A 24069-nucleotide genomic window follows, 5' to 3' on the forward strand; every position below is an offset into this window, starting at 1 on the left:
CTGCCTCCTTTTTCTGGAAAGACAGGAGGGGTTAGGCACCCCCCCTTATCGCTCGGTTGGCCGAGTGGAGGGATCGAGCCATCTCCACCCGACTCTTTTTGTTTCCCTTTTGTTGGTTCGAACAAGGAACCAAAGCCACTTGGGCGGTGGCTCTGTTTCGCCACCCCAGGCAGCGACAGCGACAACAAGGTTGCCGTTGTGCCAACCTGGGTTCAATTTCCGCCATGGTGCCCCAAGTTGGGGTGCACCTTGGGGCTCGACTCGGCTTAGTAGAGCCACCAAAGTGCCTTGCTCCCTCTTTCTTCTGGTCGGTGCCCCTCGCACGCAACAAGAACAACTGGTGCTGCCTTGGGCTTGGCCAGAACCGAGCCGAGCTCGGGCCCAATTGAGTTCAACATGGTCCCTAGTCATTTAGGGATTAAGACCCACTCGGTTGGAAAACAAGCCTAGCTCTGTAGTCGACCTAGTTCAACTCGGTCTTTGTGCCCCTTTTTAACCAAGTCAAAACCCGTCTCGGTCTGGTCGACTCGAATTGAGTTCGGGTTTGACCCCTGCAATGCAATCATTGCCTCGTCCAATAAAATAAGGTTTTAACATAATCCTTTATGTAGTGCAATATAATCCTTTTAGCGCTTCACACTGGCACAACGGATGCGACACGCTTGCCAAGGCACAAGCCTTTAAGAACCTACACTTGGAATCATTAGGGATTCAGACTATCTTCGAGATAGGAGAAAGTTGCATACTAGAACAAATGTCGGAATACTTCCAATTTATAAGTATTATATTATTTTAGAAACCACTAGGACACTACTTATTTTAAAAGACATTTCAAAAAGTTTTTGGGCTGAGTCCGCTCTAACATCAACTTATTTGATAAATAGAACGATCTCATTATCCTTGCAAAACATATCTCCTTATGAAAAAATATTTGAAAGAACACCCGACTTCAATCGGTTGCAGATCTTTGGTTATAAGTGTTTTGTGCATTTCCATAAAAGAGATAAATTATCTAAAAAAGTCATTAAATGTGTATTCATGAGCTATGGAGAAAACAAAAAGGATATAGATGTTTTGATCCTACGAGTAATAAACTATATGTTTCAAAATATGTAACCTTTTTGAAAAATGAAAATGGTTTTGAGAAAGACCAAAGAAAAAATGAAGTTGATTATACCTTTTTATTTGATCTCTTGCCACAAGAAGAGTTGAATTCTTGTGATGATTCTTTGGATGACATAGGGGATCATCCCTTAAATATCATTGAAAATGGTGATGATAATGTGCAAGAAAAATCACATATAAATAATGATATTATTGATAAATCTATGCAAACTTATACCCAACGTGAACAAAGGAATCCTCTAAATGCTTTAGAAAAATATTCTCAAAATTCATCGTTAGAGGAAGCCTTTCTTAGGAGATTCAATTGTATCTGCAACTGTGATCATTGCAAAATTTTTTCTCTTATTCCTCTTTTCCTTTCCTTTCCCTTTCTAGTCTCTATTCCCTTTTTGAAGGGGAATAAAATATAGAAAAAAAGAGAGAAAAGAAATGAAAGAAGAGCGAGAAACTCTTTTGCAAAGGTCTCACTTGACCTTAATTTTGAAAATATTTTAAAATTACTCGCCTTCGTTTTTTGAAAATTTGCGGGAAAAGATGAAGAGACGAGATTCGCTCGTTGGTACGAGGTTCGACCGTTCCTGGTGCTTTTACCAAGGGTAATCGAATCAAGAATCGAACTTATGCCTTTTGCTTTGCCTAAATATTGTCTAAGAATTTATTCTAAGTCTAAAATGCACAAAGAATCATGCTTATGCAATGCAAATGCAAGGATGTATGCTTTTGAGAAAATAGCTTAGAAATTTTGGGATTTATCCAAGTGATTCTGAAATAGATTTAATAATGTAGTGAATAAATGATTCAAAGGGTTGAAATTGATTTGAAAAAGTTATATTTTGAATCTAACTCAGAATTTGAAATAGATATGGAAGAAGAGACTTTGAAATTCTAAGTCTTGGAATAATCAGAGTTTGGAAAGTAAATTTTGAATGAAGAGAAAAGAAGAATTTGAATTTAGAAGTAAGAATGAAATTTCAAAGTCAAGATGAACTTTGAATTTGGATCGATTTTCAAGAATCGATTTTGAAAGGGATCTTTGGTCTTGAGTTTTGAATTCAGAACCTGAAATATGAATTGAAATCTAGATAAAATTTGAAAATGAGACTGGATTTGAGAAATTCGGATGAAATTTGAAAATGGAATTGGTTTTGACATTTGGAATTCAAGATAGAATTTGGATTTGAAATTTGGAATCTTAGATGGAACTTGGATTTAAAATCTTGAATCCAATATGGAATTGGATTTGAAATCTAGAGTTCAAGATAGAATTTGGATTTGAAATTTGGAATCCTAGATGGAACTTGGATTTAAAATCTGGAATCCAATGTGGAATTGGATTTGAAATCTGGAGTCCTAGATGGAATCAGATTTGAAATCTGGAATCCTAGATGGGATTGGGTCCGAAATCTGGAATCCAAGATGGATTTGGGTTTTTAAATCTGGAGTCCTTGATGGAATGAGATTTGAAATCTAGAATCCTAGATGAAATTGGATTTGAGATCTGGAATCCAATATGGAATTAGAAGATGGATATGGGAACCTATGAGATTTCGATCTCATATGTGTGGTTCAGCCTGCACAGGAAAGTAGAGAGAGAGAGAGAGAGAGAGAGAGAGAGAGAGAGAGAGAGAGAGAGAGAGAGAGAGATGCACAATCGGCTGGGGCGGCACACCTTTTGCTCGATCTCCAAACCCTAACTTTTATAAAACAAAACAAGTATACAACAAGCCTTGTAATATCAGAGATATTACAAGGATGCCATTAATGAAGATGAATATAGCATGTGTTTCATTTAATATGCCATGCGTATGGATCTGGATCCAGATCCATACACATGGTATATTTTAACACCCTCCCTCAAGTTGTACGTGATTTTGGAGCATGTACAACTTGCTCTTCAATAACCAAAATTGACGTCCTGTTAACCCCTTGGTAAACAGGTCTGCCACTTGATCTTCTGTTCGAACATGACGTAGTTCTATCTCCTTCATCTCGACTTTCTGCCGTATGAAATGTTGATCAATCTCAATGTGCTTCGTTCTGCTATGCTGGATAAGATTACATGCAATGTTTATTGCGCTTTGATTGTCACATAAAAGAAATGATCGAATAATTGTCTCCCCAAGATCACTCAATAAGTGTCTAATCCATGTGGCTTCTGCCGTGCCTGCAGCCATCGATCTGTATTCAGCCTCTGTACTCGATCGTGCCACTGCCTTCTGTTTTCTGCTGCTCCAGGACACTAAATTGTGTCTAATATATACACAATATCCAGAGACAGATCATCTCTCATCTGGATCCTCTGCCCAATCTGCGTCTGTATAAGTGATGAGTTCATGTCCTCTATGCAGATTATCGTTCTTGCGATAAACAAGTCCGTCTCCTATAGTTCCTTTTAAATAGCGTAGAATGCGCTTCACAGCTTCCATATGACCCTCCGTTGGAGCATGCATAAACTGGGATACCTGATTGACAGCATAAACTATATCAGGTCTGGTAAAGGTCAAGTACTGTAACATCCCCACGAGAATTCTATACGTTGTAGGGTTGACACAAAGATGACCATCCTCAGAGCTCAGCCTTTGATGTAATACACTAAGAGTACTGACTGGTTTGCAATTCGTCATCCCGGCTCTTTCCAGAAGGTTAAGAGTGTATTTTTGTTGCACGAGTGTCAATGTGTCTTGTTGTCTGTCAACTTCCACACCAAGAAAGTACCTCAACTCCCCTAAATCTTTCATCTTGAAAGTTTTCATAAAAAACTGCTTCACGTCTTGCACATGATTATCTGAACTCTCAGTGATCACAATGTCATCAACATATACCTTTTGGCAAATGAAGAGTGAGTGATCTAGAGGGCATCTTCTAAAACCATAACTCTGAATTTGCATAGAGAAACTTTCAAACCAGGAACGGGAGGACTGTTTCAACCCATACAGAGATTTTCTTAGTTTGCACACCCAGGCAGTAGGATCCTTCTCGGCATAACCAGGAGGTTGCTCCATATACACTTCTTCCTTTAAAGTTCCATGCAAAAATGCATTTTTAACATCCATCTGGCTAAGGCTCCAACGTCGATCGACTGCTAGGGATATGATGACACGAATAGTACCCATTTTGACTGCCGGACTAAAAGTTTCATCGTAGTCTTCACCATATTGTTGTGTGAATCCTCGAGCAACAAGTCGTGCCTTATATCTGTCAATGCTTCCTTCAGGCTTATACTTTGTTTTATAAACCCATTTTGAGCCAACTACATTCTTTCCTTCTGGCCGAGGGACTATTTCCCATGTCTGGCATTCATGAAGAGCTTCCATTTCTTCATTCATAGCTTCAGTCCAATGACGGGATTGAAGAGCTTGATTAAAACAAGTGGGTTCATCCTGTTTTGTGAGCTGAGACATAAACAACTGGAAATCAAGGGAGAAGGTCTCATAACTCACCCATCGTTGAATAGGATGCTTAATGCGTGACGGCCTTTGAGCCGGATCATTGGCGATGCTTTCCACATTCCTCGGCTCTGTATTTTTGTCCCGTCTAGTGTATATCTGCCCAGAGAAGCGTTCTACTGGGGGTGGTTTAACTGAAGACTCAACTGGAGATAATTCAACATGCATCTGTGAGTCATTCAACTCCCTACTCAAGCTGAAGGAAGGACAATTTGTCTGACATGTTTCTCCTGTATTAGCAAAAAGATCTGCGCTCATCCATGGATCATATACTTCTAATTCTCGAGATGACAACGCTGCAGAGTCATTGATCTGAAAATTTCGTTCGTCAAAAACAACATTTCTGGAGGTCCTAATACGTTTTGTAGTAGGATCATAACATCGATAACCTTTGTATTCATCTGCATACTCAACAAATCTGCACTTGACAACCTTGTCCTGAAACTTATTTCGCAGATATGAATCAACATGTACATAACATACACAACCAAAAACACGCAGCTCATCGTAAGAGGGATGTTGCCCGAATAAAGTATAATAGGGAGATTTCCGATCCAAAAGTGCCATAGGAAGACGATTTATGATATGAACAGATGTGTGAAAAACTTCTGTCCAGAGACTAACGGGCACATTGCTATCATGTAACATGCTCATCGCGCTCTCTACAATATGCCTGTGTTTCCTCTCCGCAACCCCATTTTGTTGAGGAGTATGAGGGCAAGAAACTTGTCGACTTATTCCTTTATCCCGAAGAAAGGCAATAAACTCGTTCGATGAATACTCTCCTCCACCATCACAGTGTAAATGCACAATATCACAAGCAAACTTTGTTTTGACTATCGAATGGAATTCCCGAAATATTTGAAAAACTTCATGCTTGTGTTTTAAGAAATATATCCAAGTATAACGGGAATAAGAATCAATAAAGATAACATAGTAACGGCTGCCAGAAAGAGAAGGAATAGGTGCGGTTCCCCAAACATCAGAACAAATAATCTCAAATGGCTTTGAAGCTCTTTTATTTATAATATGAAAAGGAAGAACATGACTTTTGCAGAGTTCGCATGAAGAACATTTATTATTATTATCAAAAAATGAACATAAACTAGACTCTGGAAGGAGACCATCAGATACAAGGTTTTCAACGAAACCCCGACTACAATGTCTCAAACGACTATGCCAAGTATCTGACTTATTACAATGAGATGAATTAAAAACTTCCAATGAAGGGAAAAACAAAGACTCTGAAGGTGAAGACACTGAAGAATGCTTGGACGACTTCAACTGGAGAACTGAGACTTAAGACGAAGACACTGAAGGAATCTCCTTGAAGACATACATGTTTCCTTGTCGCTCCCCCTTAGCGAACGTCTCCTTCGTTCGTAGATCCTTAACATAAACAGAAGAGGGAGTAAATTCGACGGAAGAATTCATATCGTCAACAAGTTTAGCTACAAAAACAACGTTCTTTTTAATATTAGGAGCAAGAAGGACATTGGACAAGTGAAGTGAGGACTTTGACATAGGGATATGTGCACTGCCAGTATGACTAATGGAGTGATAAGTTCCATCTCCCGTAACTATACTACCTTTTTCAAAATAAGGCAATAAGTGAGATAACTTACCCGCATTACCCGTAACATGTGTGGCGGCACCTGAATCAACATACCATTCGCCTTGTTCATTTTGCTTGATCGTCATCTGCGATAATGCTGATAACAAAAGTTGTTGCACATCTGTGGATGGCCCTTTTGTGTCCACAGTAGTAGCTGATTTATTCTCAATTTTGTTTATTTTCCCTCTATTCTGTAGATTGAACCAACAATCAACTTTCACATGTCCTCTTTTGTTATATAAGAAACAAGTGGGCACTCTCCTCTGATTCTCTGTATTAAAACCCCCTGAAATATTAGGTGTAGGCAAGATACCACGTCCTCCCTGCCCAAAACGTCCGCGACCTCTGCCTCCTTGATGCCCTCCATTCCCTCGTCCAAAACCTACAGAAGTGTCCATGGCCAAAACTGAATGAGTACGAGTTGATTCATTTCCTTCTGCCCTTTGTTTCATAATCATCTCATGTTGGAGAAGTTTCGCTTGAAGGTCGTCAAAAGTGGGCAACTGCGAATGGCATGATAAAGCCGTGATAAGTATGTCAAAATCAGGACCCAATCCATTGAGAAGTTGTTGAACTTTATCTTTATCTGCAATAACACTTCCAATAACCGCCAATTGATCAGTAATACTCTTCAAGCGGCCTATGTATTCCATGACTGTCATGGAGCCTTTCTTCAAACTTTGAAATTCATTTTTTAAGTACATAACTCGGGTTTCTGATATCTGAGAATATGTCTGAGACAACTTACTCCACAGATCCGCCGCAGTGCAATCATCTGAAAGAGTAACCAACACTTCTTGAGAGAGTGTTGACGTAATATAAGCAACCAAAGACTGATCCCGCTTCCTCCAAGCTGTATACTCTGGATTCTTAATAGAAATGGTAATTGTGTCACCCTTCTCATCCTTGGTTTCCTGCAAAATAAGGCCTGGTGGTATAGGAACTAAACCATCCAGATGTTCATCAAGATCCTGACTCCGTATAAAAGGAAGGATTTGCCTCTTCCAAGTCAAAAAATTAGAATGAGTAAGTTTTTCTGTAACGAGCTGACTCAAGAAATTTGCAGAGGGACCGGATGACGATGAGTAATCCATATCAATGGGACAATGAATAAGCAAACAAAACGAATGGAAAGAAACAAACAGGTTTGAGATCACTTAATCAATAAGTAATTTTCCTTTTTTTTTTTGCAGTTCAGAATCGAGATTGTAAACAGTTACAATCTGTCTGTAGGCGGTGCACAGGGGACACTAAAATAACAATAAAGGAAAAAATTTCTGGAATCAAGGAATGAATGAAACTGACAGACGTTAAAAGTTCTGGAAATCAAAGAATGAATAAAAAATATGACAGATCTGTTGGAATACACAGTAGATCTGAATGTGATTCAGATCTGCTATGAACCTGTTGGATACTTAGGAAACACAGGGTCGGTCAAACCTGTTGGATACTTAGGGAACCTTTGGTGAACAAATTAGGAGGAGAAGAGGATGACCAGAGGCAGATCAGAACCTGTTGACGAGAAGAAAAGCACGACTTTGAGGATAATATGAGAGGATGAGGACTGGAGGCAAGTCGACACTCGTTGACGAGAAGGAGGAGACGAAGGTCTGGAGACAAATTGGCACTTGTTGACGAGAAGAAGGAAACGAAGGTCTGGAGGCAAATCGGCACTCGTTGATGAGAAGAAGGAGACGACTTTTCACGCCCTTCACGCCCAGAAATTTGGCTGCTCTGATACCATATGAGATTTCGATCTCATATGTGTGGTTCAGCCTGCACAGGAAAGTAGAGAGAGAGAGAGAGAGAGAGAGAGAGAGAGAGAGAGAGAGAGAGAGAGAGAGAGAGAGAGATGCACAATCGGCTGGGGCGGCACACCTTTTGCTCGACCTCCAAACCCTAACTTTTATAAAACAAAACAAGTATACAACAAGCCTTGTAATATCAGAGATATTACAAGGATGCCATTAATGAAGATGAATATAGCATGTGTTTCATTTAATATGCCATGCGTATGGATCTGGATCCAGATCCATACGCATGGTATATTTTAACAGAACCCAGATAGAATTTGGATTTGGATTCAAGAAATCCATATAGAACTTGAAGATGGATTTTGATTTTGAGAAATCCTGATTGAATTTGAAAGTGGGTTTGAGTTTAGGGAAAATCAGATTTTGAGATTCAGAATCAATCTTAAAACCTTTATTTTGGATAAATGAATTGAATTTGAGAATTAAGACTCAATCTTTAGATAGAACTTTGGAGATTTTGAAAAATAAAGAATAAACTTGATTCTTGAAATCAGGAGATGAATATGAAAATTCCAAAGTTTAAATTGAACTTTGAAATACGATCTGGGATATTGAATTGAATTTAAAATTGAATCTTGAAAATGGAAATGAATTTGAATTTTCAAAGTTGAATTGAACTTTGAAATTGGATTTGAATTGGAAATTGAATTTTGAATATAGAAGTGAATTCAAAATTTCAAAGTCAATTTGGACCAGAGTTACCGGAAGCGCCTAGGTAAAAGGGGAAGCGCGCTTCCCCGAAGCGCACTTCGGAAGCGCGAAACGTTGCGCTTCTGAAGCGTGAGGGGAAGCATCCCCCTTTTTTAGGAAGCACACTTCCCTTTTATGGGAAGCACATTTTTCTTTTATGGGAAGCGCGCTTCCCCCATGCTTCCCCCTCGCTTCCCCATTTTTTTCATTTTTTTCGCTTCCCCCTCGCTTCCGGTTCGCTTCCTAGGTCGCTTCCGGTTCGCTTCCTAGGTCGCTTCCGAGATGGTTCATAATTTTCTTCTAAGTGGTCCCACGCTTTTCCGCTTCCTAAATTTTTGAAAGTGCCTCGCTTCCCGTATCGCTTTCCGCTCCCGCTTTCTCGACTGGTAACTATGATTTGGACTTTGAAATTGAAGTTTGAAATTTTGAAATGAGATAGAATTGAAAATAGAAAGATGAATTTAAATAGGAATTGAAGATTGATTTGAGAAATAAAGAAGATATTTGAAGAATTATCTCAAAATCACTTGGATTTTTGAAAATAACTTGAAATAATTTGAAAAATATGATGTGATTTTATTCTAAATGATGAATGAATTAAAGAATTTTGAAAATTGGATATTGAAAAACATATTTCATTCTTTAAATGAATTGAAATAAGATTGAAGATATAATATATTTCTGATTATGGTCATAAAATGTATTATAAAATAATCTATATTTAAATTCAGATGAAGAATAAAACACATTTTGGTGCCTTTATAAAGTTTAAAATGAAATTAAATCTCAATATATCCTGACTATGACTATTGATATATATTTTGAGTCAATTTCAAGTTAAACTCTGATAAATGAAGAAAAATCCAGAAAATATGATGATTTTTGAAAGAGATTCAGTGTGGATCCAATGTTATTCCATAAAAGATAAAAATCCTAAGCATTGTTCACATTTTGACTATGACCATCAATGAGAATCATTTGCTTATGATTTATTACCTTTTATTAGAATGACGCACATGCCATTCGTGTTTCACCATAGTGGATTTTGAAGTAAAAAGAAAAAATGAGATGAAAATAGGTAATTCATGATATTTACATGCTCATACATTCTAACATATGCTAAAAATGTAAACATTTCTTATTGATACCTAGCTATTACAACTTGAATTGGATTTACAATTACAAAATCTTCAAATTCAAGAATGGTGGAATTTTAACACTTTAATCCCTCCTGCAAAACAGAATTAGTGAAGCAAGGATGCAACCTAAAGGAAGATAGTTGGAAAATATCATATCCAAATCTATATGCATGTGACTAATGAAGAAGTATATGCATATAAGCCTAGATTGAACTATATATGAATGCCTAGACTAGAAAATATATCAATGCCTAGAAGAACTGAAGACTTGTATAAAATGGAACACCCATGCATGACTAAACTGAAAATATACCCATGTTGAAATATCAATGCTAATATGCAATTTATAGAATGTGAGTGCAGCAAGATAGCTGAATGTAAGTGTTGAGCATAGGTGAATGATGACATAAATGATATTGTGAGGGATAAAAAATAAAGGGTGGATGTAGCGTGCTGTATATAATACACAATGATGACAACAGGTGCACTGCTGCAAATGCAATGGGTGGTAACACTGTAATAGGTTTTACAACATGTGCTATGAAGAATAATGCTTGGTGTATAGATGCAATTAAGTGCATAGTGGATTTGATGTGACAATGGGTAATGTGTGGTGATACACTATGCACAGGGGAATGCAGGAGAGATGTGGTAACAGATGGGGCTGTATATGTAATGGAAGTAGGTGCTGACAACAAGCAGAGGTTTACGGGTGGCAGCAGGGTATGGTTGCTGTGAATGACCCTACAACAGTGGGAGGAGGATTTTGGGCCATGCAACAAATGCTGTGTAAATTGCATAATTTACAAATGGTGTCACAACTTGTAGGTGGTAAATGATGACAGGGGAGGCACACGGATGGGAAGTGGAATGATGTAAACAATGGCAAGAGGTGAACAATGCCTTTTGCAGGAAAAGTGCAGAAAATGCATGCTGGGGTGCAATGTGATTGTTATTGCAGTAGGTGAGGAGGTGCATAACTCAGTAACATTGACCAATAATGTTACAAAATCAGAGATAAACAAATATGATGACATTAATAATGAAGAGCATCATAACTTGACGTACCTTATGTCAAAGAGCCCCCTTTTTTTATTCTTTCTTGGCCTCCCAAATCAACACATCTGATAACGCCATTGCTTAATATTGGAATAAGTGGTAAGTACCAGCTATCTTGGTTTCAATGAAATTCTGCAGCAAGGAAGTGCCTCTCTTATTTTCCATCATGATGAAGATCTCTTTGCCCCCAGCAGATGCTTTAAGGAAATAGTCATCTAGGTCCTTCACCATCCCAACTAAACTATTGTTGGACTTCCAAACAACCATAGCCACTGCTTTATTTTGAATGTTGTACGCATGGTTTGCATACCTCAAGGTATTTAAAATTTACTCTGCATTTGTTCCAGCAGGGCTAACACAAGCTGTCCAATTACCACCATTACTATCACCAACATTACCACCATCATGACCACTTCCATCACCACCACAACTTTTTCACTTCCATCATTATCACCCTATCACCACTACCATCATCACCATCGTTCAATCATCTTCCATCTGCCCTCTAGAATATTTAGACATTCACGTCAAAGAGCCTTTCTTTCTTTCTTGGCCTCCCAAATCAACGCATCATGTCGCCCAAATGGTGCATAAGCAGCAAGAATGCAGAGGGAAAGAAGTGCAATGTGCGGCAGAAACAATCCCTTTTCACCAGTGCAAAGTGCTTGAAGGTTTTCTGCAGTCTTTGGAACAACATCAGAATAGAGCCCAAATACCATCTTTGCAGTGGGGTTTCCACCGATAGACACACCAAGAAATGTAAGAGGATTTCTTTTCTTAGCCATTTTTTTGTTATAGATTTCTGGGTTATGCAACTTGATCCATAATAGGAATGGGGTTAAATGACCCAGATTGCTAAAGTAGCAAACAAGGAAGCGATATAAATCTGGTTCAACCTGTGAGAATGGCCTAACAGACTATAAACAAGAAATTTCAAGACTTAACTAGCTATCCTGTGAAACAAGGGGTGGATACAGGGAATCTGTTTTACCTATGAAGAAAGCAATTTCATCATGGTGCAGTTAATATTAAAATCCCTATATCTTCAATCTGAGCAATGATTTGCTCAATGCTAATATCCTAAACAGGAAGACAGAAGGAAGGCTACAAATGTCACTCTGAAACGCAATGACGAAATTAAGCATATCCGAACAGATGCATCAGTATAAGCAGGACGAGCAAGACATATCATCTCTAATATTACAAACCCTTCCCTGAACTTCACAGCAGCGATGTATGTTGATGCAGGACAGATTAACACAGTGCCATGAACATGGCAAATCAAGACAAGATATCCAATGTAAAAGGATATTAATAACAAAAGATCAAAGACAGTAAAAAAAAAGAAGAAAAATTATGTATTAATAAGATGATAAGACAAGACCTCAAAGGTATTAATGGTTTGGGATACACAGAACAATATAATTAAAATTAAAGAAAACAAAAATAAGCGGGGGAACGAAACTTAAATTACAGAAAATATCAACTATATGCAAAATGAACTCGATGTAGATAACCCAGATAACTGAAGACCCAATAAATTCGATCCAGATTTACCACTCAGACAAATATATTCTCATACCATTTTTTTTAACAGGTCCTTGAATTTGACCAGCCATGCGAAGCAGATTCATTGATTTAAAGGCTCTGGTATTTACTCGGTGTGACCCATTGGGGATCACTTATAGGGATAACAGGGACGGGGTCATTGGCACCGACCTGAAGCTAGAAAGCTTGCAGGTTTGGTGCTCACCTGATTAAACACAATGGATGTAGATGGGAGATCAGCATGAACCCAGGAAATTAAAATCCAACTGATAATGGATGAACAGAACGGAAAATCGGAAACCAAAAGTGAAAATAGAAACCCAAAACAAAAGGGAAATTAAAATACAAAATGGTCATCAGACATAAACCGAGAATTGTGATAAGAAGAGACAATCAAAGATAAAAACAGGCGATGGATTGGAATGAGGATGTAAATGAAACAATATATATATATATATATATATATATATATATATATATATATATATATATATAAGAAAACGAAAAATATGTTGGAATCCATATATTCCATTGCTGTAGCAAATGATAGATCAATCCTGCTATAAGCAGGTCGATCCTATCATGGGTGCCTCATAGGGAGGAAAGAAAATAAAGATCGATACAGAGTTATACTATAAGCAAATTTTTACAGAAAATCAAAAGGAAAAGGGGGGGGGGTTCTTTACCTTCTTGGTTATTGTGAGATTTCGAAACTTGAAGAAGGGAGGCTGAAGTTTCTTCAGTGGCTTAGAGGGGAAAGCACCAGAAGAAGGAAGAAGATGCGTGATGCAATGGCGGGGTGGAAAACAGATGGATTGGTCTCGGCCCCTGCGGCTTCTTTTATAACGAGAAGCCGTTAGGGGTCTTACCAGTTCAGTTCAAATTTTTTTGAGAATTTTCAAAATGCTGGTCTTTTCAACAAGTTTTTCTAAAAAAGTGGTTTTCACAAACCTGATTTTCAAAAAAGGTGCTTTAAAAGGCCATTTTTTTGTATTTTCTTTTTTCGATTTTCTTATTTTTTTGTTATTTTCTTGACGTTTTCTACATTTTTTTTGTATTTTTGAAATAAAAACTTCAAAACTATGAGAAAATGAAGGATTTTAAACTATTTTTGCAAAATTTTAAAAATATTTACAAAAGATGGGTTTTCTGAGAATTTGGGGTTATCATTTGAAAATTTATTCAGAAAATGGGTTTTAGATCCGGGTTTTGACATTGGATCCGAATCCAAAATCTAGTCAGATATAAAAAATGGATTCTGATTCCAGTGAATCCGAGAAATAACTGGAATTTAGATTGGAACTGACTCAATTTATTCAGAAAATGGGGGCCAGGGGCACAAAAAGAATTTTTACAAAAAATTGAAAAATTTGGGGTGTTCACGTCAACCCACCAAATAGGTTTGTATCTTATGATACATTAACACCAAAATATAGGTCATGTCTAATTTCTTTACATTCCTATCATGAACCATCACATTATAATGAAGCCAAAAATCTTCCTCAATGAGTTGAAGCTATGAGTATAGAACTTAGTACTCTTGGAAAAGCTAAAATATGAGAAATAACTTCATTACCCATAGAAAAGAAATTTATAGGTTATAGATGGGTTTTTAAGGTTAAAACCAAGACTGTTGGGTCTCTAGAATGATACAAAGCTAGGCTAGTGGTCAAAGGGTACTCTCAAGAGTATGGTATTCACTATGAAGAAACATTCGCCCCGTTAGTTAGAATGACTAGTGTTAGTACCCTTATAGCCGTTGCATCCATTGAAAAAATGACCCTTCTACCAACTAAATGTGAAAAATGCTTTTCTAAATGGTGAATTAATTGAAGAGGTTTACATGGATCCTCCGTCGGGGTTTTGTATTGAAAAAGGTAAAATCCTTAAATTTAAAAAAAACTTTATATGGTCTAAAACAAGCTCCAAAAGCTTGATATGATAAATTTAGTAATGTAATGACTCATCTGGTTTTCATTCATGTGATACTGACACTGTTTTTTTTTGTTAAAAGTACAAGTTCTATAGTTGTTATTCTTCTACTTTACGTAGATGATATGATTATCACTGAAAGTGACAAACAAGGAATCAGTGATATTAAAAATATTTTAAAAGAAAACTTTGATATGTCTGATTTAGGTTTCTTAAGATACTTCTTAGGTATTGAAGTTGCGTATTCTCTATGTCTGATTTAGGTATTGAAGTTGCGTAATGACTTATCTGGTTTTCATTCATGTGATACTGACATTGCTTTTTTTTGTTAAAAGTACAAGTTCTATAGTTGTTATTCTTCTACTTTACGTAGATGATATGATTATCACTGAAAGTGACAAACAAGGAATCAGTGATATTAAAAATATTTTAAAAGAAAACTTTGATATGTCTGATTTAGGTTTCTTAAGATACTTCTTAGGTATTGAAGTTGCGTATTCTCTATGAAACTTGTTGCTGATATTTGTAATAAGTTTGATATTTCATATGATAAGAAGATAGAAACTCCAGAAGTAATTAATGCTAAATTGAGGCTGAAAGATGGGACTACTCGAAGATCCTACTCCTTGCCGTCAACTTGTTGGGTCACTCACATACTTATCCATCACTCGGCTAGACATAGCTCATGCACTTCACTCTATTAGTCAGTTTCAACATGCTCCTACTACTGTGCACATAAGTGATGTCTTGTGAATTGCCAGATACATTAAAAATACTATAACCAAGGGGTTTTTCTATCCTCATCTTCTTTATTTGATTTACATGCCTATACTGATGCTGATTGAGATGAAAATTCCAATGATAGAGTCTCAACTACCAGTTTTTGTGTGTTTTTAGGTGACTATGATTTTATGGAGATGCAAGAAACAACATAAAATATCCCTATCCTCAACTGAAGCCGAATATCGTACAATGACTACTATAACCATGGAGCTTGTGTGACTTCGAAGTCTTCTCAGTGATATGAGAATAATTATCTCCACTCCTTCGAAGATGTGTTGCGACAATAAGAGTGCAATTTACATCGCAAGCAACCACACCTTCCATGAGCGTACTAAACATATCGAGATGGGTTATCATTATGTTTGTGATGAATATCCGAGAGGAACTATTACATTGCCGTATGTTACATTAGAGTACCAGTTGACAGATTTCTTCACAAAAGCTCTTTTTACTCCTCGCTTTATTTTTCTCCTTAGCAAACTTTCGGTTATTTTTCCGTAAGTTTGAGGAGAGTGTTAAATATATATATATATATATATCCATTTTGTTCTAGTTTGCCTGATAGGGGCATTTTCGTCTTTTCAAATGTACTCATAGTTGTTTTCTAGAAACAACTATTTTTCTAGTTTAGTTTTTATATTTCTTTTAAATGTATTTTTTTCCTTTTTTTATTTTCTTTTTGAATACCATTTGGGGCCCCACTCATGGAGTCGTTGGGGCATATGATTGTTGAGAGCTCCCCAACGACTCTATAAGGGAGCTCCCAATGGCCTGCCCTCTCTTCATTATTATGTATAAATAGGGGATGTTCCCCTTTGTTCTCTCAATGTATTTCAAGCCTCCTTCAATAAGACATTTTTCTTTACTTGTTAGCATTGCCTTTTGAGGCTTTTTGTATTGTCCCATCGTGGACTTCTTGCTTATGTGTTCATTGTGCCTTTGTAATTGTCCATTATTGGACTTAGTTGATGCTTTTGTATCTTTGGCTTGTAATTCCGCATACTTCGTTACAATTCAGAGAGAGAGAGAGAGAGAGAGAGAGAGAGAGAGAGAGAGAGAGAGAGTAGGGTCGGGCCTCCCTCAAAATCTTGGTCAAATGGGGGCTTTGACCCCATTTGACTTGGATTAATTGAGGCACATGCCTCACATTGAGGCGTATGCATCATAACCCATGAGGCGTACGCCTTAGTGATTTTACACTATATGCTTGTTCCTTGAGGTACAAAGGGCTTCACCTTGGGGCGAGTTGTGTTTTTTGTGCCTTAAAGCACATTTTTAATAACATTGATCACATATTGGAAGTAGGAAGCGGAAGCGAGAATCAATGCATTTTAAAATGTATAGGAAGCGGGAAGCGAGGAATAAAAAACAATATAAGAATTGAATGAGAATAGAAATGAAACACAAATAAAAACTATAATAAAAGTGACTATTCTTAAATTTCATGTTTTTTTAGTGTAAGAATTGCATTTTTAACAAAATCTAAAAATGATGATTGCCAATTTAAAGAAAGCACGTAGAAGTGAGTAAGAAGCATGAGAGAAAACACATAAAAAACATGAAAAGTATAGTGAGAAAACATATAAGAAGAACAAATGATGCGTGTGGAAAGCATAAAAGAATCGAGATTCCCATAAAGTTTTGGAAGCGAGGAGTATCGTGCTTCCGAAGCGAGTTTCCGAAAAGCAGGCTTCCCACCTATCTAAGAAGCTTCCAGTAACTCTACTAAATACTCCACAGGACTAAACATCAATAACCAACAACATTTATTGTTCAACGAAATTGGGTTATCTTTTTTCCAGAGTTCGGTACTCTAGGATTATGATGTTTTAGCATTCCCTATGTTGGGTTCTCTTGTAGAAAGATTTGGGAACAGAACACGATGCAGATACACTTGGTATGACATGACAATCCTAAAAAAACAGGTCATGAGAAAATAACCATACATGCACATAGATGTGTATGTGTATATATTTATTCATTTCTATATAAAATCTCAACCTAAAGCAATAAAATATTATTATTTCAGCTTTTCAAGTGCAAACTCCTGAACGACAATTTTAAATCACTATAAACGTCAAATAATAAACTAAGTTGAAAAGGAATACAAAATAAATAATCAAAATAATAAAAGAAATAGAAAAAAAATAACAATGTTGATTATGTGTGATGTTGGTTTGTATATAAAATCTCAACCTAAAGCAATAAAATATTATTATTTCAAGTGCAAACTTCTGAACAACAATTCTAAATAACTATAACTAAAAACATCAAATAATAAACTAAGTTGAAAAGGAATACAAAATAAATAATCAAAATCATAAAAGAAATAACTAAAAGTTAATGACACAATGTTGATTATGTCTGACGCTGGTTTGACTATGTTCATGAAGTATCCTGGTGTGTCCAAGAGTCATGTTGCGTCGACACGGGATACACATGCCGTGTGACAGATTTTTCTCACTGGTTTATGTTTTACTTGTTTATATGTTCTATAAAACATAAAAAATATGTCCTTACGAACAGGAAAATGAGAAGTGGCATTTTTTGTAGTATCTAGAGAGGTTAAATTCAGTTTTGCTAGTCACATATAGTGCGAAACCAACATTTTCTCTACACTACAAAAGGGTTTAAGTAATTTAGCTGTATGAACTTATTTAAGACTAATTAGTACATGGTGTTCCAAAATAATGCTATTGTTTTGGTATTTAAGCAAATCTTTTTTCTTTCTCATTTGACATGTGTTCTTTCTCTTCTCATTATAACTTACATAATACCTTATAAAAGAAAAATCTGTCGCAAACAGGTTTTTCTTCAGCTTTTAAACAAGTTATGTTTTCTTATCTATTCATAGATTAAAAAAAGTGTGCATGCATTCTTAGTTAAACCTGCCAGCAGTCCTAGTTCAGAACTATTTCTGTTGAAACAAGTTGCTAAGGCCAGGATTTGTGGTTTAAAATATGTAATTTTGAAACATTTTGCCAAGTCTAACTGATATCAAATATCCATTACATTGAATCATTGGACCCTTTATGATAGTATGTTTTAATAACAATAGTCACTGAAATTGCAACACTATGGGGATTTCAAAGTAAGCCAAAATTGCGACCCTTTATGATAGTATGTTGGTAAAATATCATGGTATTTTCAAAATATCATCAGAATACGTAATATCATGATATTATGATGATGTTTTAAAAAAATCTTATTTTTATATATTTTAAGCCTACTTTTTCTATTCTTTGTTCCTTTGTATTTTAAAAGCTTTTCAAACTTGTTACTTTGTATTTTTGCAAGAAAAATAGTGCAAAACCTCAATTTTTAAAGCTTCTGATATTTTCTTGAGAAAAACTACATTTTAAAAGAATTCTGACAAAAACCCTCCTTGAGAAATTGCCAAGAATGGCACCTGCTGATTATGCTTCAGACAAACACTTCTAATAATTGAAAATCCTAAGTCTAGTATTTGTTTAGATGTTTTTATTCTATAAACTTATCCATATTTTAACATCATAAAATATGTTACTTAAAGCACACTACATTGTCTATTTGGTTGATATATTAATATATTATGATATAGGGTCTGTCTAGAGAAAGATGATGAAGGGTTGCTTATTTTGGGAAATTTTCTTAGAAAGATAGGGTGGAGACCTGTAGTTGCCTATTTTTGAGGAAAGTCTCTAGACATGTTTTGCACATTCTAACATCAGGAGAAAGTGTTGTTATCCAGCTTAAACACTTGCATTCATTATATAATGTATTAAAGCAAGGATGTAAAAAGCATATCAGTGTCTGTATCAGCTGGGCCCAAAATAGAATACATATTGTGTCATAAAAAATCATATTGTGTTACAAAAATCTAAAAATCCAAAAAGTTTTACGAATTTCATAATGTAAGAAACGATGATACTAGTTACAAAACAAAATCATATCACATATCAAACAATTATGAACTACATAAAACACTGAACATCTAATATCAAGATAATATGCTATGAATGACATGCATATATCACAAGAAAAATGCAAATTATGAAATTACATATTAAGTAATTAAACAATGAAACTAAGCACATGTTTAAACAAACAAAAACAAATTCTCAAAGTGTTGATTTTTCAATACTTAAAGTTTTACATAATTAAAAAAAGAAAGTTTTTTCAATACTCAAAGTTTTACATAACAAAAAAAGTAGATACTTTAACTTCTATACGAAGTAATTGAGGGGCTTTTATGTTAAAAAAAAGGGGAAATCAGACACACCTGTATTGAGATTAGGGTGTGTATCCTATTGAGTTACCTGATAGTTACGATATGTATGTGTAGTGTGTCGTACAATACGTTACAATGCTTGCAACATTTTATTAAGGTGACTATGCATGCAAAAAAAAAATATTGTAGCAATGATGTCACATCACCTAATACTGCACAATATTGCAATATTTGGATGTACCTAGACAGATCTATAGTCAATTCCTTCACTATTAGGGTATTAATTTGGACTTTCTATGTTGTCTACTTCATTAAGATCATGAACTAGATATTGGAAGAAATGCAAATTGCATTCACAGAGTTGGACTTTGTTGGTCTAGTAGGGGTGCCCAGCAGGCTGGCCTGACTCGAGATTGATGGATCATGGTGTGGTCAAACCTGGTCCATTAAAGGGACAGGCCAGGCCAGTTGTTAAAAACCTCATCCAGACATGGCAGGATGCCCAACTCAAGGCTGGCCCAGCATGGCTTGTCCAACGGGCCAGTCAGACCTGGCCCACCAAGGGACAAGCCAGGCTAGGCCTCAAAAATTTGGCCCAAGATCTAAACAATTGGATGTCCACCCCTAGTCAAAACCCTAATTTTTTTATGCATGATATGTATCTTCTCAATTTGACCTTATTTTTTGAAAGGTTTCCTTGCCAAGTCTATTGGATTGGGATCAATATTAGAAAGCATTCTATGTTGTTTTTTGCCATTTACTAGTCTGACTTCTCGATACATGGTTAACGTGATCAGGATTAAACCAAGCTTGCTCTGAGATTTATGGGATTGATTTTAACTCAAAACCCTGTTGATTCATGTAGAATTTGATTTTTTTCATGAACTTATCTTTGTATTCTTCTTTGTGGTTGTTGTTGTTTATATATTTGATCTTTCCATTATTTTGATGATCATCATCCTCAGTGCATCCTTCTGAAGAAAAAAAAAGGTTTTACTGTTTTTCAATGTTGTTCTTTTTCATGATAATTGGAACATGTTTCTTCTTTTCTTCAAATATGGAAAATGATTTAGTGTCCGGTTACAGTCACTATATAAAATCAAGCTTCCCTATCAAGTTACTTTGATCATGGATTTGTGGAAAGTGAATTGGTGGTGTAAATGGGTAACACTGCCAAAGGCATCAAATATTCCACGCTAGCATTTAAATTTTTTCTGGTGCTACTATAATCTAGCACTATAATGGATATGCCTTATCAAGCAGTTTCTTATATGTTTTAGTTTTGTAACAGCTACCTAGTTTCCCGAAGTACACTTCTAGTGCAGCACAAAGGTATCTGAAATTATATTCTCAGGTATGGAAGGATTTTCTTTTATTATTTATTTTCTAAATCAATTCCTGTATGGTAGGCCCATCTGTAGCATTTTTATGTTCAAATCTAAATTTTCATTCTCTCTCTCTCTCTCTCTCGGTATTTTCAGTTGTTTAAATCTGTAAGTTACATTGATAATGGTTTATTTGGCATTTCTTGGCATTTCTACTTTGGATTTGGTATTTAAGATTTATACCATGGACAGAATAATCTATAAGTGGTTGGGAAAAGAAAAATAAGTCCAGCATCTTTCGAGTGTGTGTGTGTGTGTGTGTGTGTAGGTGGTGGGAAGGAAGCAAATGCATTTTGAGGATCTTTCAAGTTACTATAACTGAGAAAGTTGTCTGCATAGAAATTCCTGTTTTGATAATTTATCCTGGCATCAGTCATATTAAAATAATTTTAGCAGTTATTTATGCTCTCTATTGCTGGGATTTTTGTGGAAGGAAAGTAGGAAACTTTTTGTTCTTTGAAGATAAATAACTATTTTTTATCAATCCAATTTTCAAAAGTTTGAGTCCTATACTGGTCTTGGAACTCCATTGTGCTTCCTTACTTTTCAATGCATTCTTTCTTCATTATTTAGATAATCATCTTTTAGTATTGGTTCTTGTAGCTTGTTCTTAAATTCCACAACTGATAGTTGATAACAACTTTAACGACCTTTGTCAGCCATGTGAATTTAAAAATTTTATTTTTTTCTGGCCATGGATTGCGCCAACAAAGCTATCTTTATGCTTCTATGAAAAGCATATTTGCACTTACTCAGTAGATGGCATACTCACAAATGTCGGTCTCAGCTATATCTTGGTGAGGCAAAATCTCGGGATATTATAGGTTTTTAAAAAAATCTTGGAATTAAAAAAACTGAAACTTTGAAAAAACAAGAAAAAACAGAAAAAAACAGAAAAAAACAGAAAAAACCCTTCTTTCCTTCTTTCTTTCTTCCTTCCTTTCTCCATCTGCTGAGTTATTGTAGGCATATATCATGATATTATCGTGATATATATAAATGCCAATATTTTCAAAATATTGTGAGATTTTCCCTTTAAAGACATTTTTTTATTTTATAGTGATAATATTACAATTTTTGTGACTATGGTTGACAATTACAAGCTAGGTAATTCTTTTCTGAAAAGTATTTGCATGAGCTTTAAACTTAAAAAAGGAAGAAAAAGAAAGCCTGGGTGGTTCTATTCTATATAAAATGCTTCCATGTGCTAGTTAGTGAAATGTGCTGATCTTGACTTGGCTTTATTTGGCTGTTTCCAATTTCATTTAGAGGTCATAAAATCCGTTTGTTGAGCAAAAAATGTGGTACTTTTGGATATGTTATGTTTTACATTCCAGCTTTAAACATGGGTCATCAAGTTGTGTTTAGTATGTAGGCATATATATGTTATGCGTTTTGTCACATAGAAAGTAGAAACAGACACAAGTATGGGACACAAAAAAGACTAAAACTAAGATATGGGGACATGACCATGTAGATGGTTTTTTTTTTACGAATCATTTTGCCAAGAGAGCATGGGTGACTTTCTTGGAAGATAAGGGTTAACATTTGGTAATGGTGTCATTACGTACAAACACCTCTTTTCTTCTCATATTTTTTTTCATTTTTTGGTTGTTTTTCATGAAACTAGCCTTACATATGTGATCTACTGTTAAAATATGTGTACTCGTACACATATATGTATGTTGAAATATAATCCTTAAATGTACATATATATATATAAAGATACGTATACATATATATGTATACGTATCTCTATTTATATATATATATATATAAATATATATATTTTCTCTTCCTAAAATACCCTCAAGGGTATTCTTGTAATTTGTCATTTTACGCATATTCCAATTAGAATATGCATTGTAATATTTCTTTTATTTTTTATTTTTGTTTTTTATTTTTTGGTTTTTCGTACCATATTGGGGGCCTCCCAATAGAGACGTTGGGAGCCCCCAACGGTCACAAATGTGACCGTTGGGGGCTCTCCAACGCCTCCTTTGGGAGCCCCCAAGGTGGTCCCTTTTTGTGCTTATAAATAGGGGATTTTCTCTTTATATTTTTCATTGGTTGGAGGAGCTTTTGCTCCATGTAATGGGTGTTACACCCTTATTTTCTTCAATGATATCAACTTATGCCTTATAGGCATTTTTGCCCCTTTGTGGGTTTATGTGTTAGCACATTATGTGCTTGTGTTTTCCCTTTAGTGGGTATATTCGCACTTCATGTGCATATGTATTGGTTCATTATTGAACCTAATATATTCAAAGCCGCTTCTTTACATGGTATCAGAGCAAGGTTGTGATCGAGTTGTTCTTTGTTGCATTGGGAAGCGTGCTATTCAAGAAACGTTAAAGAAGAATGGTGAAGTTCTCGTTTCTCTCTTTTGCTTATTAAAATTATTTGGTATGCATTATATTTTTAAGCATTGTGCATTATGAATAGTTAGATATGTTTTTGCATAACTCTTTTGCTTCTTAAAAATATTTGGTATGCATTATATTTCTTTAAGTATTGTGCATTATAAAGAATTAGATATATTTTTGCATATGTGTTCTCCTTGTCATTATGAGTTTGGATTCTTAAACATTCCATTGAAGCTTTTGTATTATTCTCTTTCGTATGTCTTTTCTTGAAAAATAAGTTTTTAAGAAAGTTATGTTAGAAGTAAAATGTTTGTGAGTTATGTAGCATTGCTCACATACTCTCATCATGATTATTTCATATTAAAAGTATGTGTTTACCTTCTAAAATGTCCTATATGAGGTCTTTTTTATAATAACATGTGTTTTTTGAAAAATGATGTTTTATTTTTCTACCTAATGAGTTCTTTTTCATACGAACAATGTTTGATTAAAAAGGCATTTTTTGAATTAATTTTTAAAAAATGATCCCATGAAATATGGTTATTCTCTTTTCATTCTTCAATTCAATTTCAAGAATACGTTTTATTATAAGATTTATGGTCTTCATTAATGTTGCATACATTAGAAGTTGGTTATAATCTATTAAGTCATATAATATTATGAATTTTTTGTTTATAGATTTATGCCATAACGCAATCCTAGTATTCCCTTTGAGATTTTCTCCACTATAATAAAGTTTTCCCTCTTCCTTTCGTATGTACCCTCTTTTGAGAATTTTGTTGGATCTCTCTTTGAGAGGTTTTTTTGATCCTTGTAAATATTCTTATGAGTATATACTCTTTAAGAAGACTTCATGATTGTTATAAGTTTCTTTTTAATATTGATTTTTATGAGACTTTTTAAATATTATCATTTTTTGAAAGCTTGAGAGTCTCAAGCATTTGCTTCTTTTATGAA

General features: G+C 35.3%; 1 protein-coding gene across 2 annotated transcripts in view; it reads left to right on the forward strand.

Annotated features, from left to right (window-relative positions):
- COP13 (Proteasome component (PCI) domain protein) overlaps positions 1-24069 on the forward strand; it is a 69187-nt gene that overhangs the window by 6251 nt on the left and 38867 nt on the right. For both annotated transcript variants that reach the window (XM_090001639.1, XM_090001640.1), the window contains exon 7: positions 20653-20715. In XM_090001639.1, coding sequence (XP_089857765.1) covers positions 20653-20715 — 63 coding nt within the window. The remainder of the gene's footprint in view (positions 1-20652; positions 20716-24069) is intronic.

The sequence above is a fragment of the Nuphar pumila genome, chromosome 3 (genome assembly GCF_984573655.1).
Source record: "Nuphar pumila chromosome 3, dmNupPumi1.hap1.1, whole genome shotgun sequence".
NCBI classification, from domain to species: Eukaryota; Viridiplantae; Streptophyta; class Magnoliopsida; order Nymphaeales; family Nymphaeaceae; genus Nuphar; species Nuphar pumila.